Genomic DNA, 15,231 nt, shown 5'->3' on the forward strand with positions numbered 1-15,231 from the left:
CGGCGGCAGAGCCGGCCCGGCCCGGCCCGGCCCGCAGAGCGGCGGGGGCGGCGCTGAGCCCGCCCGGCCCCCCCGGCCCGCCCGCTGCCTCCGCTCGTTCGCCGACCCGGCAGAGGAGGCGGAGGAGCGGCCCGGCAAGGACAGCCCAAGGGCGGCCGCGCTGCCCCGGGAAGGAGACGCGCCGCGGCCATGGCCTCCTCCAGGCCCCTGTCCCGCTTCTGGGAGTGGGGCAGGAACATCGTGTGCGTGGGGCGCAACTACGCGGAGCACGCCAAGGAGATGGGCAGCGCCCTGCCCGCCGAGCCCCTCTTCTTCCTCAAGCCCTCCTCGGCCTACGTGCGCGAAGGGTCGCCCATCCTCCGGCCCTACTACTGCCGCAACCTGCACCACGAGGTGGAGCTGGGGGTGGTCATCGGCAAGAGGGCCCAGGCCGTGTCCCAGGAGGCTGCCATGGAGCACGTGGCGGGATATGCCCTGTGCCTGGACATGACGGCCAGGGACACGCAGGAGGAGTGCAAAAAGAAGGGGCTGCCCTGGACCTTGGCCAAGGGCTTCGGCTCGTCCTGCCCGGTCAGTGACTTTGTGCCCAAGGAGAAGATCCCAGACCCTCACAAGCTGCAGATCTGGCTCAAGGTGAACGGAAAGCTGAGGCAGGAGGGGGACACCTCCTCCATGATCTTCTCCATCCCTTATCTCATCAGCTACATCAGTCAAATATTCACTCTGGAAGAAGGGGACTTGATTCTGACAGGGTCTCCCAAAGGAGTTGGGTCCGTGGAGGCCAACGATGAGATAGAGGCTGGGATCAAGGATGTGCTCTCCATGCGGTTTAAGGTGGCCCAGCAAACACGGAGATCCTAAACCAGGAGCCTGCCTGGGATGAGGCTCCTTGAGGAACGTCTGGTGAACAAACACTTCCATGGCCCAAGTGCTCTGTGTGCTTCTCTCCTGTGATGATTTGAGCTTTGCCAATGTATTGCCTAAAAATAAAAATTCTTGATCAAACAAAGTGGTGATGGAGGAGGTACATGTGTAACAGTAAATCAGGAACTGCAGCTTCACAAGAAGTTTCTTGGGATGTTCTACAAAAGAAAGACGTTTGATTTTTTGATTAGTTTTACAATTCCTCCTGCATTTTCTAATGATTAAATGAGGATGGCTTTTCCTCCCGCTCCAAGGAGTGAATGCAGCAGGAAGTGTGCCAGATGCTTGGCAGATTGATTTTGTCCTAAGCTGATCTTTAAATATGTTCTAAAAGTGAAATAATACAAAAGATCGAGAATAAAGAGGCTCCTGGGTAAAGATCACCGTAAACTTGTCTTTGCTTTTACTGATTTAAATCCAATTTTAATAAAAATGTAACTGCAGCAATTGCTTTTACTTAGACAATGCAGTGCAGCAGTTGGAGGTTTTAAGTATTTCCAGCTGCTCAAAGCCACGCTGTGGAACTTTCCCCAGTCCCAAACTCCAGCTGATCCAACACTCCCCACCAGTTTGCATGACAGCGAGTTCCCTTTCAATTCCATGGAGCGACAGAGTAAGTTGTAAAATATAATTAAAAAAATCCTCCCCACACAAACATCAAAACTTACCATTTTCAAAGGTTGCACAGAACTGACTCATTTCTAACAGAAACAGATGGCATAGGTTTTTCACATACGTGCAAGCACCACAGTTAAATGCTTCCATTTACTGGAGTCACATCTTAATAACTGCTAGGAAAAGATTTGTTTTCAAAAAGTGGGGAGTTTTACAGAGAAAGTTCCTGTCTCCCAAAGTCAAGCACCTCTGTGAGAGCTGCATGGTCCAGGGTGCTGCACATCACACTGTGAAAAGAGAGCAGAACGTTGCAGAATTAAAATAGACATCAGGGCGAACAATTCTGGAAGAGGAAGGATGGAATTAAGTTTCTGTCCTGTTTCCATTTCCTCGTGCCTGTCAAACATTCCCGTTCATGGTGACAGCAGCAATGCATCATGAGCAGTTTGGTCTCCAGCCCTGCATTGACAGCAGAGCCAAGCTGGGAATAAATTATTGGAAACATTCACTTCAAAATCTGAACTGTTATGGCTGGAAAATGTTGAATCATTTAATGCTACAACAGGGGTGCAGTGACCCAGCACCGGCGGTGGTTTTTTGGGTGTCTAGTCCTTGTTTCCACCCACAGGAGAAGGGGATGCAGTCCTGGTGGATTCTTGTCAGAAGTCACTGTTTCTGTGGCTGTTTTCTCTGTGCCACGTTGCTTTAAGGGCAGGTGGGGCATGAGGGTGACCCATCCCTTGCAAGAGGAGGGCTGTGGGATCTCCCACTGTTTGGAACAGGCTGAGTCCCAACATGCTCAGAAGGTGAGGACTGGAGAATGCAGCAAATACACCAATGGCAGAGGAAGCTAAGGACAGAAATAGATTAAAAATAGGGAAAAAATACACAAGAAAGGCAAAGTATACCTACCTGGGTTCTTTATGTCCAGTGAAGGACAGTTACCTTTGTGAAGAAGAGTCCTTTCCTCTCTGCTGCTCACAGTCTCAGCTGATTGTTTGCTTGTCAGAGGGCACTGCTAATTAATGACTGTTCTAATAAATAAACCTTAGTCTGCCCCAAAGAGAGGCACCTCTTCTGTTGCCACAACTTCCATGTTTGGACTCACCAAGGTGCACCACAAACCCAGGCAGTGTTTCAAAGTGGGTCTTTATTTATTTAAACTAACACAAAGGTAGCAAGACAATTAAAACACAGAAGTCAGCAGATCTGTCTGGACCTATTTGTCATTTCTGATGTTTTCAGGGATCTCAACTGAGTGAAGAAACTCTCCACCCCCCTTGGAAGGGGTTGACTTTGGGAGAACTAACTTTTAAGCTGAGGCCCAAGTTACTTTCTGAAGTACAATCACCTGAAGAAGATCAACCCAGAAGTCCATTTACAGGTATTAGTAATGCAGATTCCTTCTTTACTGTCAGAACAGACTTGGCAAAACCTGACAACGAAAGAATTCCACCTCTAATAACACAGGGAAGGAAGACTTTTTCCTAGACTTTGTTAACAGCATAAACTCTTATTTCCAGTCTCTTCCCAACAAACTCTGACTCGCCTCTACAGGATCTGCCAGTTTGCAGGAAAGAAGATTCACTTTCATTCCAGTTCTCCAGTTGGGTGACAAAGTAACCTGGAAAAATAATTAGAGGTCTTTGTTTTCACTGCTGTACAGCACCTTGGCATAGATTATTTTTAGATGTCACACAGCATGATTGACAGAGGGATCCGTATTTTACACTATTTCCTGTGTGAGTGCACATTTATGCTACATACCTGTCACTACTGAAGAAAAGCATTTGTTTTGTCCTGGAAATAGGGACAGAGGAGGGGGAGATGGGAGAGTAAGAACAGTTTTGCTAAGAAGGGCAAGTTTAAAAGTGAAAAAGAGCCCCTGTTTTAAATTAAGGCTAAATACTAACTTTGAAATAAATCTTGCTTCGTTCCAAAAGAAGTTGCCACTTCAGTGCAGTCTTCTGGTCGTCTTCCAGCATGAGGAATTCATGGACCTGTTAACAGGACACCCCAGAAACTTCAGCATGTGATTACAACATCTCCACAACAAAATGATGTTGAAAAGAGCATCTTACACCTTTTTATACACTTCTGGGCTGTATTTTTCTATTTTAACATAGTGTTTGGTGTGATAATGTACCAAGGCAGTCAAATTAACCAGAATAAACTGAGAATCAAAGTTAGGGATTTCCAATTTTAATTCTTAGAAAAGTGTGAATTAAAAAAAAGCAATATTTTGAATTGGGTGTTCACTCTTACATTTAACACAATTCTTATTAGCACCTGCTGACTTCTAACTTTGGACTTGCTAAAAAGCTGTGTGTATGTCTCTACATACGTGCAGTTTTTTAAACTGTTGTACACACACACAAAGAACATTTACATACATTTGTAATTGTTATCAGGCTTCACAGCGCAGCTCAAATAACAACCTCATTCCTCCCTACTTACTGTGCAGCCCAACGTCTCCTCAGCCACACAGTCAGACAGGTAACAGGAATGGAGAGTTCCTGTGTGATCTGTCACATCCACGAGGATGTCAAAGCTTGCAAAGGTTGACTTTGGCTCCGGAGAGACGTCGCTGCAGAAAGTGCAAGTGTTTGACATTTCGTTCACGATGAAGCGGCAGATCGAGCTGAAGCATGAGAAGATAATTAATGCACATATGCAATTCCTCCTTGCTTGAAACGTTTTTCTAGACTGACATTTCCCAAGAGGCTTCGTCCCTAACAAAAATTTCTCATCTTCTAAACTTTCAAGTCTGTCTGGGACAAAGTGGCCTCTTTTTTCTTGGCTCCAGGACCAGGAAGAGCAAGTCCTTCATGGAGCCAACTCCTCTTCCTTGCTACTTGTGGAAGTCTACACAGCAGAAATCCACATGGCATCCTCCAGAGGAGCTTTATTTCTTTTCCAGAAATGGCCTAAAATAGTGTTCCATCTCATTTGGGTCGGGGAAGGAGGACAAGCAGTTTTTAATACAGTTTGAGGCAGTTGCTCACCATCTGTTGCGCATAACTTTGGATACATTATCATCAATGTCCAGGGTGGAAATGTAGCCATAAATAATGCCATAGACAGGGTCGGGTTTCCCATCACCCTGGAGAGCTTTTTCCTTCAGCTGTTCCACTGTATAAACATCAACTATAGTCTCCACTAAAATAAAAGACACGTTAAGTGGGTCTGAGCAAGAAATAATTCAGAAGAGCAACAGCAACAAAGGATCTGAAGGTAATAAAAAGGAGAGGATTTGATCTAAAGCATGAGAAAAACCCCCCACACCTTCCTGTTGAAAAAGTCAAACAAAAGGGGACTAAAGTCAGGAAAATATCTACTATTTAATCTTTGTATTCCTCAAAATGAGCTTTTGACAAAAAACTTTCCCTCTCAATTTTTCATATTTATTCAGGACAGAAAGAACACACCAGACAGGCTGCAGTTGGCACAGTCAACTGAAGGTACCTAATTAATAAAATAAGGGACAGCCCCAATAATAACATTCCAGATTTAAATACTGAGCCAGGCTGTACCTGAGCTTTGTTTCTCTGAACACAAAGAGCAAGAATTCTTGCAGCTGCACTCTGAAACCACAGGATATGGTTGAATAAAATCAGTGTCTGCACCCATACTTACAGTTAATGGGTTCATTTGCCTGCTCCTTCATTCTGTCATGCAGAGCTCCTGACTGGGCACTGTCTTTGATGAAGCTGAAGAGAACATTTGCTTCTGCTGTCTCTGAAGATGTATTTTTAAAAGTTATTAGGATGTGGTGCATGGAAAAATAACAGCAGCATATTTTACAACTTTGTGTTCTGGTAGCACCAACACGTTGCCTCTTGGAATCAGCCAAGAGCTACTTTTCTCTTTTTTATTTTAACTGTTAGTTCTGCATTGAATATATGAAGACTGTTTAAATAAATAAAATACAATAAAATAAATCAAATAAATCAAATCAGGGTGGAAGCCAAAGGCATTGGTCATTACATATCAGACAAAAAGCAGAGATCTTTGTGAGACAAACAAGCAGAAGAAATTAGACTTTCCAATAGATTAATTTGTGCATTATAGCCTATAATTATTATTAATACCAAAGCAATACTTCAGCAGCTCTTACCTGGGTTAGTTGTAATGATGGTTTTGGATATCACAGTTGCAGTCATACAGTTCCTGAACTTGTCAAAATTTATTCTCACATCTGATGCAAATATAACTGTGCACAAAAAAAAAAGAAAAAACAAAAACAAACCTGTTAGTGTAGAATAAGTATGGCATTAAGAACTACAGTAAAAACAAAAACCAGACTGTTGTACCTGTTTCTTGAGGGATCCAACTCTGTGCCAGCTGGATGGATTCATTATCCCAACTAAATTAAACAAAAGTGAATGTATCAAAACATTTTTGAAGGAGCACTCAAACTGTTTAGTAAATAATATAGTTAAAATAAAATTAGTCAAAGGGGATGTGACTCCTTTGTTACACACACATGCCAGTGAAATTCCATGTGTATCCACAGCCAGGCAGGATGCTTTCTGGACAAGTAACTTTTCTGTACAGCCTAACCCAGGCCCTATTTTATCCCATGCCAAGCAGGATAAAATAAATGGTGAAATGCAGAATATACCTGGAAAAATGCTGTGTGTGTTTCAGAGCTGCGATAAAAGTAATTTCTCACTAAAGCAAATCCCAGTTGCCACGTTTGTCAGCTGAGCTGGTGCTGGGGGCCAGGCTGATTGCTCAGAGTCCTTGGCCAGATGTTCAGCCACTTCCCAACACTGGAATCTTTGTAGCTGCGCGTGATGAGACTGGAGTGAGGTCAGTGGTGTCCCTCAAAATGGTAATTTCATGCTTAGGTCCCTTGTGATAAAATCTCATTCAGTTCCTCCTAAATTTGGCTGGCAAGGACGCTGCCAAAGCACGGATTTGTTCTGGTGGGTTTTTTGCTTAATCCTTGGAAAAAGATTTAAGATACTTTATTTCCATCTAACATTGCTCAGCCGCCTCTTCACTGATGGGCTCTGAAATCCCTTCTCAACGCTGTTGCTCAAGTACCAGCTCTGAAACAAGGCTGTTGGAGGTGCTGCTCCACATTAACACTGGTGGCAGCCCAAGGGCTGGAAGACTTCACACTGTAGATGTTTATTTTGTGTTTGTGAGTATAAACTGTGTGAAACATCCCACTGGTGGCAACACAGCTCAAGAGCTCACACAGTGCAGTGCTGTTTTTCTCCTTCTCTCGGGGGAACAAAGGTCATTTAGGTCATTTTTCAACCAGCAAACAGCAAACCCAGTGCCAGTGAATCCCCACACCCCCATATGTCCTTGCACATAGATAAGGCACAGGTTTATTGAACAGACTACAGGCAAAATACAAATGTTCCTCTTAAATAAGTTACTGATTACATGCATAAATGGTATGGATATAGTTGTGTTTGTAAATGGGATAGAGCTTAAAAATATGGCCAAAGTTGTATCAAAATGTTTCTGCATTATTTTAAAAGTTTAAAAACTGTTCCAACCTATTTCCATTCCACTTGTTAATTCTGCTCTCCTTTAAACACCAAGCACGTTCCTCTTTCCCCTCCCCAGTTTGTGGGAGGAACATCCAGCCTTTGCAGCTGGTTTTAAAGGCCATTTCCTGAATTAGTTCAAATGTCCACATTAAAAAAAGGAACTATTTGGAGCTAAGCTTCATTTTGCCATTTGTGAGCCAGCAGGCTGTCAGCAAGCCATAAAACTACACAATATATGTAAGGCCACTCTAATGCATCTCTTTTTTAAGTCTCTTTTCAGTCTACGTTGCTGCCTCATCACAGTTGCCTCCCAAATAACAATGCATTTAAATTAAAAACCAGTGTTATAACAGGTGCGTGTTACAGTTAATTTATGTAGCCACTCTTGCATTAATTTGTGTCTTTTAGTGAATGAAAAACCATTTTACCATACTATTGGAAAAGCCCTCTCTGTTTCATCATACAGCTTCACTTCACACCTCTGGCCTTTCCTTTTGTCTGCAGTCATAAAGTACTTTGGCTCCCCAACCTTTAAAAAGAAAAAGAAGCAGTCACTTCTCCTCTCCTAAGTGTTTAGGAGAATAAAAGCAATAATCTAGAAAATAGAAGAGTTAGAAAAATGGGGAAAAAAAAACTCTGTAGACTACTAAAAAATGAGACCACTGAATTCGCCCCCCTCATGTTGTTGATAAAAATCCCAAAGGGTGTTTGTGGTTATTGTCACTCAGCTGAAGTGGCTCCAACCTGAACAAACCACCCCACTGAGTCCTGTCTGCTACGAGGCCCAAAATCCACATTATCAATGAAGTTACTCATGGTATAGCAGAGAACTCTACTCTGTTGGGGCTCCTTGACTTACTGACATCACAGCTGCGAGCACATTGAGGATCCTTCCGTCGAGGCTTTGTCCATTTGCAATGATATCCCCCAGGGAATAATAATCCTGAGGGTCCTTGACAGGCAGGTGCAGCAGAGGAAGGAGCCTGGTGTCCGTTTCGTAACACGAGGAGGTTTTGACCACGGAGTGATTTTCACTGAGCAGTAATTTGTAGCAACTAGAGAGCGTGCACAGAACAAATCCCATCAGCAGCATTGCACTCACCAGTGGATCAACAGGGAAAAATGTTAATTCTGGTGAGAAAACAACTCCATTCCTTTATTGTTTTCTCTCGAGAAAGAGAAAATTTGAGTAGACTTTACTCAAAGAATGAAATTTACTCTGTTTAGTTACAAAGAGCATAATTACTTTATTGCTATATACTGAGAAATATATTCCCCTTTGAGATTATTTGACCAGACAGGAACACAGGGAGGAAGGCACAGCTACACAAGAAGACTAAATATTTCCACCAATTGCTGCCACTGGCTGGCAACTAAACAAGTGTTAACTTTGTTCTAACCCTAAATTTACCTGGGAGTTACAGGGTTGAATTTTTCTTCCCTTTCTGCTTCCTTTGACTGAATTAATGGATTTTCGATTGTAACTAAAACAAAACATTGATAAGCAATGTTAGTAATGGTAGAAAATTGCTTATAGATACAGAGAAAGAGAGATTACTCTAAAAATTATTGTTTTCAAGGTTGGTTTGGAAAGGAAAAGGTGTGTGAAAGAACTACTGCCAAATGTTTTCATGCTGAAAAACCACATCTGTCCAGACATTATGGCCCAAGTCCCCCACAAGTCCTCAAGACACGCAGTGGAAACACAACAGCTCTGAGTTTTCGTGTGTGTGCTCTGCATGGTCACAAGTTTTACCCAAACAGCCGTGGGCAGCAAAGGCTTTCTATTAACTTAACAAGATAAAAGCACATACTGCAAATAAAGACAAGATTTTTGTGGTGGTTTTATGAACAATCATAGTCATATCTGTAACTAAGGGAGGACAAACACCAAACTGCTTTACAGAGTTTATTTTTAATCATTTATAGGAAGTTAATATAATGTAAGACTTTAGATTGGGTAACTACAGTTAACTGCAGCCAGTTCTGAGTGGCTGCACTCAGTGGGTTTGTGTCTGGTCTTTTTGTTGACATATTTACTGGTTTTGAGTTTAAATCCTCAGAATCTTGTTCCTTTCCTCTTTATACTTTACATAACTGAACAATTTGTTTCCAATTAGGCTGTTTTCCGAGTCCTCAGAGAAAAATACAGCAAAGCCACCAACACAAAACACTGGTTTACACGCAAACAGAAACGTGGCAAGAATAAACTCTGACTTACCACAGTCCCCAACCCTGAAGCTTTCTGAGAGGGATCTGATATACTCCTCTCTGCCCCAGGACTGCACGTTTATGAAATAAGTTGGTGAATCACGGATGGTAAAATTGAAGGTGTATCTTTCCGACCCAATGTCTGCAAAACCAAACAGCACTATTACAATTCTTAGCACAGTTTCATTTATAACTGGAATATAGGTATAAAAACTACTGTTTTGATGCTCTCCTGGGTTTTGCCATGAGTTTCCTCCCACTAGAGGTCAGCAGGCTGTGCAGGAACACCCTGGTGTTCGGGAATGGGCTACACCACCCCATCCACCTGATCCCTTCCAGCAGCACTTATGGAAGGATGGGTTCATATTGGTGCCAACTTCAGAGCCTGAAACACTTCCACGATGGAGCTTTTCCAGTTTCTGATTAATAAGGTTTAGCCAAACTAATGATGCTCTTTCATCGTGGTTCTCAAACACACACAATTTTTTTGTGTGTGCGTTTTTGTTCTACACGTTTTACACTGAGGAGTCTGTTTATCATTTAAATATTGATTTCAGCCATCTATGCCAAATTATACCATTTAAGCAAACGAAGTAAAAAGAGTTAAAAGGGACTGTACTTTTTCGGTCTGGAAAGCTTCTGACATCTGTTTTCCCAATAACCACACCGATTACATTCTGAAAAATAAAGAGATTATAGAATACAAGGATTAAAGACAGATGTATATGATGAATTAGATTTCATGGAATTATACTCTACTGATGATAATAAACATATTTCTGACTGGTAATCATTTTAATCTATTTATTCCACGGTACCATATGAAAACTAAAACATAAACAGACGAGTTTACTTTAAGGAAAAATAGCCACTAATAAAAATATTAAAAGAAACACATCTGTTTCTGTTTGCAAAGACAATGGGAGGACAAAAGTTCACCTCAAGCAGTCCCAATTTTGGCTGTTCTACAGCAATCTCTCCTCAGGTAGGCAGCAATGTTGTTGTTTCATGCTCTCTGCACAGGTCTCAGATCTCCTTAAATGCACCATGAAAAGTCTGGCCAGGATTTATTTTCCAGTTAAGCATCCAAGGTTTCCCTGGCTGTCAGCACCATGAGACACACGTGTGCACCCACAGGGAAGGCAGTTTCCCTCCTCCTGTGAGCAACCCCAATTTCTACAGGTGCCTCTTTCTGCCTGTCTTTCAACTCACTCAAAGGCAGCTGAGGCAAGGAACTTGCTTGGTGACTGAAACCAAAATCAATCTTATTCTGCTTTGCCAAACCTGTGTTTATTATGTAAAAGCACCCTGGTCTTAATTATCAAACAAAGCTACTGGGAGCAAACACACCCGTGAAGATATATAGAGAGATATATTAATAATATATAGCTGTGTGGTGGATTTTAGGGTTTTTAAAGTAGGCAGTCCTCAGTGAGAGAGAAGTGTTGCAGTGCTAGTTTGGGATTTAAGAGGTGAGCAATGAAAATTGGAATGGAATTAGGACTGGGAGGAGAGACTGGCAGTGGAGCACTGCCAGGGTCCTTCAAAACATTGAAGCACCTCATGTGACTTCCACTTCACACAGTCATGGAAACCTGGAATGGTTTGGGATGGAGGGACCCTCAAGACCATTTTGTTCCACCCCCTGCCATGGGCAGGGACACCTTCCACTATCCCAGGTTGCTCCAAGCCCCATCCAGGCTGGCTTTGGACACTTCCAGAGATGGGGCAGCCACAGCTTCTCCACTCGAGCCCTTCTCTCAGTACTGCCTGTGTCATTCCAGCAGAATCCCAGACTCAGCCAGCAAGGGCAGGAGAACAATTTGATAATCCCCCAGGATTAATTTGGTACCTATTCACAGAGCAGTGTGACCTGCCTGACTTCACTGCAACAGTACTGACATGTGCTCAAACCTGAGCTCTGCAGTTCCTGGTTCCCTTGGAATCACTAGATGGAGCAAGGGAACTGCCTTATCCTGCAGTGACGGGCACTCAGTGAGAGGACACCGTGTACAGCAGTGCAGTACCCGAGCTAGTGCATCTTCTGAGGGAAGACTTTCTGTCCACAGCATGAAGTGATTTTAGGTTACGATTTTATTTTTCTATTTTTGATTTTGTTTCTTTAAAAAATGTTTATCAGTTAAATCTGAGCGCATTCCCTGCATCTCACCAGCAGTCAAAAGAACTGACATTTAGGATGGCTCCCCACAGGAATTAAGCTGATGTAAATCTGCAGTTTCCAAAGGAAATCTGCCTGTCCCTGCTGGAAATTCATTCCCCTCTCTGTCTCTAACACCAGGCCTGCACAGTGAGCTGGCAGAGGGAAGTGATCTGGCTGGAAACTATTTTGGAGGGAGGGGGAAGGAAAACTTCCAGAGATCATTTCCTTGATCAGCTTATTGTGCAACAAGCCAAGCACTAATTTCACCAAGGGAGGAGGAGCAGAACACAGACCTTTGGAAGGGAGTCGTGCTGCCTCTTTTGACAGAGCATTGCTTGAGGCTGCTCAACCAAATCCTGAGCTGCACCACAGACAAGTGGTGTGTACTTTAATCTATTTCAAGTGTTTATATTTTAATCTATTTCACTTTAAAAAATAAGCAGCAAACTAATAAACATTTTGATGCTTTAAATGATGTGTGTTCTGCTGTTTTAACATCCTAAACATACACTGATCGTTCTATCATGAATTGCTGTTCTATAAAAATACTTTCATTACTATATGTTACTAACCGGAATGCTCAAGATGAGGTTTATTTATAAATACAAGCTTTTAACTGAGCTAGTGGATCATTATTTGAGAGTAACTGTCAATGACAATAAATTAGCTTTGCTGGAGAACAGGAGTTTATGAAAAGATGGAAAAAATATACAATATCACTGGGATATAGAACTGCTTCTCTTAGATCATCCCTTTTCTGTGATTTCTCTTTAAGTTGTTTAAAATAAAATAATAGTAATTTTAAAAAAAAGTTAAATTTTGCCCTTCCCGAATAAAAAGTTGTGGAAACAGGAAAACTTATTTTCACTCTCTTCAGGAGAAACCTGGTCTAGTGGAAGGTGTTCCTGCCAACGGCAGGGTGGTGGAATGAGATGAGCTTTAAGGTCCCTTCCAAGCCAAACCTGCTTTTTACTGCAAAGAAACAGAAACAATCCTATCTGACATGCAACTGGGAGATTTTTATCCAGGTAAAACACAATTCACCGAGAGTTTTGTGTGAATAACTCTGGGCAGTGTTAGGAGCTCAGAGGGACTGAGCACACCAGGAGTGGGCCCTACGTTCATAGGTGTGGTGAAGGTCTGGTGAGGGTCCCAGATACATTGTGGCTGCTTAAAGCTGACTCTGTAATGCCTTTACTAATGTCTTTACTAACTCAGCACCCATTTAAAATGCTACAAAGAAGCCTCTGACGCTCAGACATTGAACTGTCCAGTCAATATCTGTAGTTGTGGTACCCGCAGACTGTGGACAACAACAGCATCAATTTTCATTTTGCTGGTTTGCACACAAAGGAGGGAAGGTCCTTTCTGTCTGACAATTACACTAATGCTCTTAGTACCTAAATCCATGGCAATTACATAATTTTGCAGTAATATAATACAGTCAGATACTGTTTCATCTCGGAACAAAAGGACCACGTCTATGAGACTTACAGGACGAGCAAGGTTTGGATGCAGATCTGAAAGTGCAACAAAGTCCCGTGCTGGACTAGAATAAGCCATTCTTTATCTGAAACTGGAGAAAACTAATTTAGATTTTTTAAAAAAATCTAAACAAATCACTTCAGACTATTCACAGTGAGAATAAAAAGTTATTTTTTAACACAAATGTTTTGACCTAATAGCATCTGTTTTCAATAAAAGGCATTTCAAGCCATCTGAAGTAGACAAGTCTTTATTGTTTGGATTTGGCGATGGAAGTTATGAATTTTACTGTGACTACTCTACCTATGCTTCTCAAATAAAAGTCTGTGATTTTTATTTATTATTCATCATTAAATGACTCCATTAGCACCAGTCTCTGAAAAATATTTACCCTCCTTCTCTCTGGGAAGTCCAACTGAATTTAATGAGGCAGCTCATATAAAAAAGGCAATTTATATGTGAGGAAAGAAAAGCATTGGGTTGCAAAGCACCTTAATTGAGGGTTTGGACTTAATATTAAACTACTTTAAAATGTGAGTTTATTCCTTCCTTAAAGTAAAAAAAGTTCTGAATTTATTAAAATAAAATTTGTGAAAATTAGTTCTTTCCAGGCTGCCCAGACCTGTGAGCACTCAGGTCCCTCTCTAGTGATGCCAAAGTGGGGCTTTGTTAGCCCCTCTGAACACCTCTTATTATTTCAAGGGTACCTCAGAGACTTTTAGATATTAAACAAATAGTTGTCAGATTCTACATTTTTTTTGTAAAAGGAACCATCCCGTTGTCCAAATCTTAATAACCTTTAATAGGGGAGAACTGCTGGATGCTTGTTCAATGTTTATAACAAAGTCCTGAGGGGCTTTTGCAGTCCTTATACCTGGCACCTTGTGTGAGAATTGTTAACCATTTCATCAGGCAATAGGGTAAAGGTCTGTTGAACCAGAGAAGAAATAGTCTACATTTTAAAAAAAGTAAGCAGTGATCTGAGAACAAAGTGATTTCTCTAAGAGAGCATTTCAAACTACACTCTCACAGAGAGACAGCCTAAATTTGCCTTAGAGAAACCACTGAACAGTGGGTCCCTTAAACCTGTTCCCACACCATTAGATGGAAAGATTTACATTTTCTTCTGCAGAAACCTCAGCATCCCCCCAAGGCATGGCAATATCCTTACCTCCAAAGAAGTTAAATATTGTTCAGTGCCCGCACCTCACGTCAGCCGGGTTGGATCAGAGGAACCAGCACTGGGAACACATGGATGAGAGGAAAATTAAAAAAGGTCATTTAGGACTTAAAATGCCCCAGGCCCCTACGGGGGAGGAGCTGCCCCCCTCACAAACCCCTCAGCACATCGTGTACCCCCTCAGAGATCCCTCAGCTACCTCATGGACCCCTCAGTCCATCACACACCCCCTCAGTTATCCCGCAGTCCCTCACAGACCGCTCGTGGACCCCTCAGTCCATCAGAGAGTCATAGAATCAATTGGGTTGGAAGGGACTTCCAAGATCATCAAGTCCAACCCTTGATCCAACCCCGCCGTGGTTGCTAGACCATGGCACTGATGCCACATCCAGTCTCATCTTAAACACCTCCAGGGATGGAGAATCCACCACTTCCCTGAACAGCCCATTCCAGTGCCTGATTACCTTTTCTGTACAGAATTTCTTCATACACCCCCTCAAGCCCCTCACGGACCCTCAGTGCCCCTCGCGGACCCCTCAGGAACGTGACGGAGACAAAATGGCGCCGGCGCAGTGGCGGGAAAAGGGCTCCGCGGCCCTGACGGTGTGGGAGCGTCCTCAGGGCCAGCACAGCACGAGGGGAGAGGTTTCCCAAAGCACTGAAGGCGTTCCTGCACTCAGCAGGATCACTGGTGGGTCTCAAGGAGGTAACAGCAGGGTTAGATGGGATATTGGGAAGGAATCCTTCCCTGTGAGGGTGGTGAGGCCCTGGCACAGGTTGCCCAGAGAAGCTGTGGCTGCCCCATCCCTGGAAGTGTCCAAGGCCAGGTTGGAGCAACCTGGTCCAGTGGAAGGTGTCTCTGCCCATGGCAGGGGGTGGGACTGGATGGACTTTAAGGTCTCTTCCAACCCAAACCACTCTGTGATTCCATGACTCAAAGCCAACAAAGCACCAGCCCAGGAGTCTGAAGTCCGGTTTGTTCTACAATCATAAACGCACACCTGCAAGACAAAGCAAATTTTCCAGAAATCTTTGGAGAAACCATTCCCTACTTTCTTTTTCCTTTTTTTTTTTTTCACTAGCTCTAAGGGGAAAAAAAATTGCAGCCTGTATTTTATAAATGAATTAAAATTCATCGTTTA

The 15,231-nt window shown here is 42.8% G+C and overlaps 2 protein-coding genes across 5 annotated transcripts; one reads left to right on the top strand and one right to left on the bottom strand.

Moving 5' to 3' along the window:
• The first annotated feature begins 114 nt into the window (after positions 1 to 114).
• Positions 115 to 1,309, top strand: FAHD1 (fumarylacetoacetate hydrolase domain containing 1). The gene has a single exon (XM_027684143.1). The coding sequence runs from the start codon at positions 190 to 192 to the stop codon at positions 859 to 861; it is 672 nt and encodes a 223-aa protein (XP_027539944.1). The 5' UTR covers positions 115 to 189; the 3' UTR covers positions 862 to 1,309.
• Positions 1,310 to 2,579: 1,270 nt separating this feature from the next.
• MEIOB (meiosis specific with OB domains) lies at positions 2,580 to 14,822 on the bottom strand. 4 transcript variants are annotated; one of them, XM_027684139.1, is made up of 15 exons: positions 14,554 to 14,822; positions 14,081 to 14,150; positions 12,919 to 12,994; positions 9,883 to 9,940; positions 9,274 to 9,405; positions 8,464 to 8,536; positions 7,912 to 8,107; positions 7,481 to 7,581; positions 5,853 to 5,905; positions 5,657 to 5,752; positions 5,176 to 5,277; positions 4,545 to 4,698; positions 3,997 to 4,180; positions 3,453 to 3,539; positions 2,580 to 3,163 (listed from the first exon to the last, which is right to left on the bottom strand). In XM_027684139.1, exons 3-15 carry the CDS (start codon positions 12,985 to 12,987, stop codon positions 3,053 to 3,055), a joined length of 1,416 nt encoding a protein of 471 aa, XP_027539940.1. In that variant the 5' UTR covers positions 12,988 to 12,994; positions 14,081 to 14,150; positions 14,554 to 14,822; the 3' UTR covers positions 2,580 to 3,052. The 4 variants fall into 4 exon arrangements, with proteins under 4 accessions (XP_027539940.1, XP_027539939.1, XP_027539937.1 ...); XM_027684138.1 differs by having other exon boundaries at positions 12,919 to 13,010; XM_027684136.1 differs by having other exon boundaries at positions 2,581 to 3,163; positions 12,919 to 13,000; positions 14,554 to 14,821.
• Positions 14,823 to 15,231: the final 409 nt, after the last annotated feature.

Source organism: Neopelma chrysocephalum, unplaced genomic scaffold (assembly GCF_003984885.1).
Source record: "Neopelma chrysocephalum unplaced genomic scaffold, ASM398488v2 Primary Assembly neopelma1_65b, whole genome shotgun sequence".
Lineage (NCBI taxonomy): Eukaryota > Metazoa > Chordata > Aves > Passeriformes > Pipridae > Neopelma > Neopelma chrysocephalum.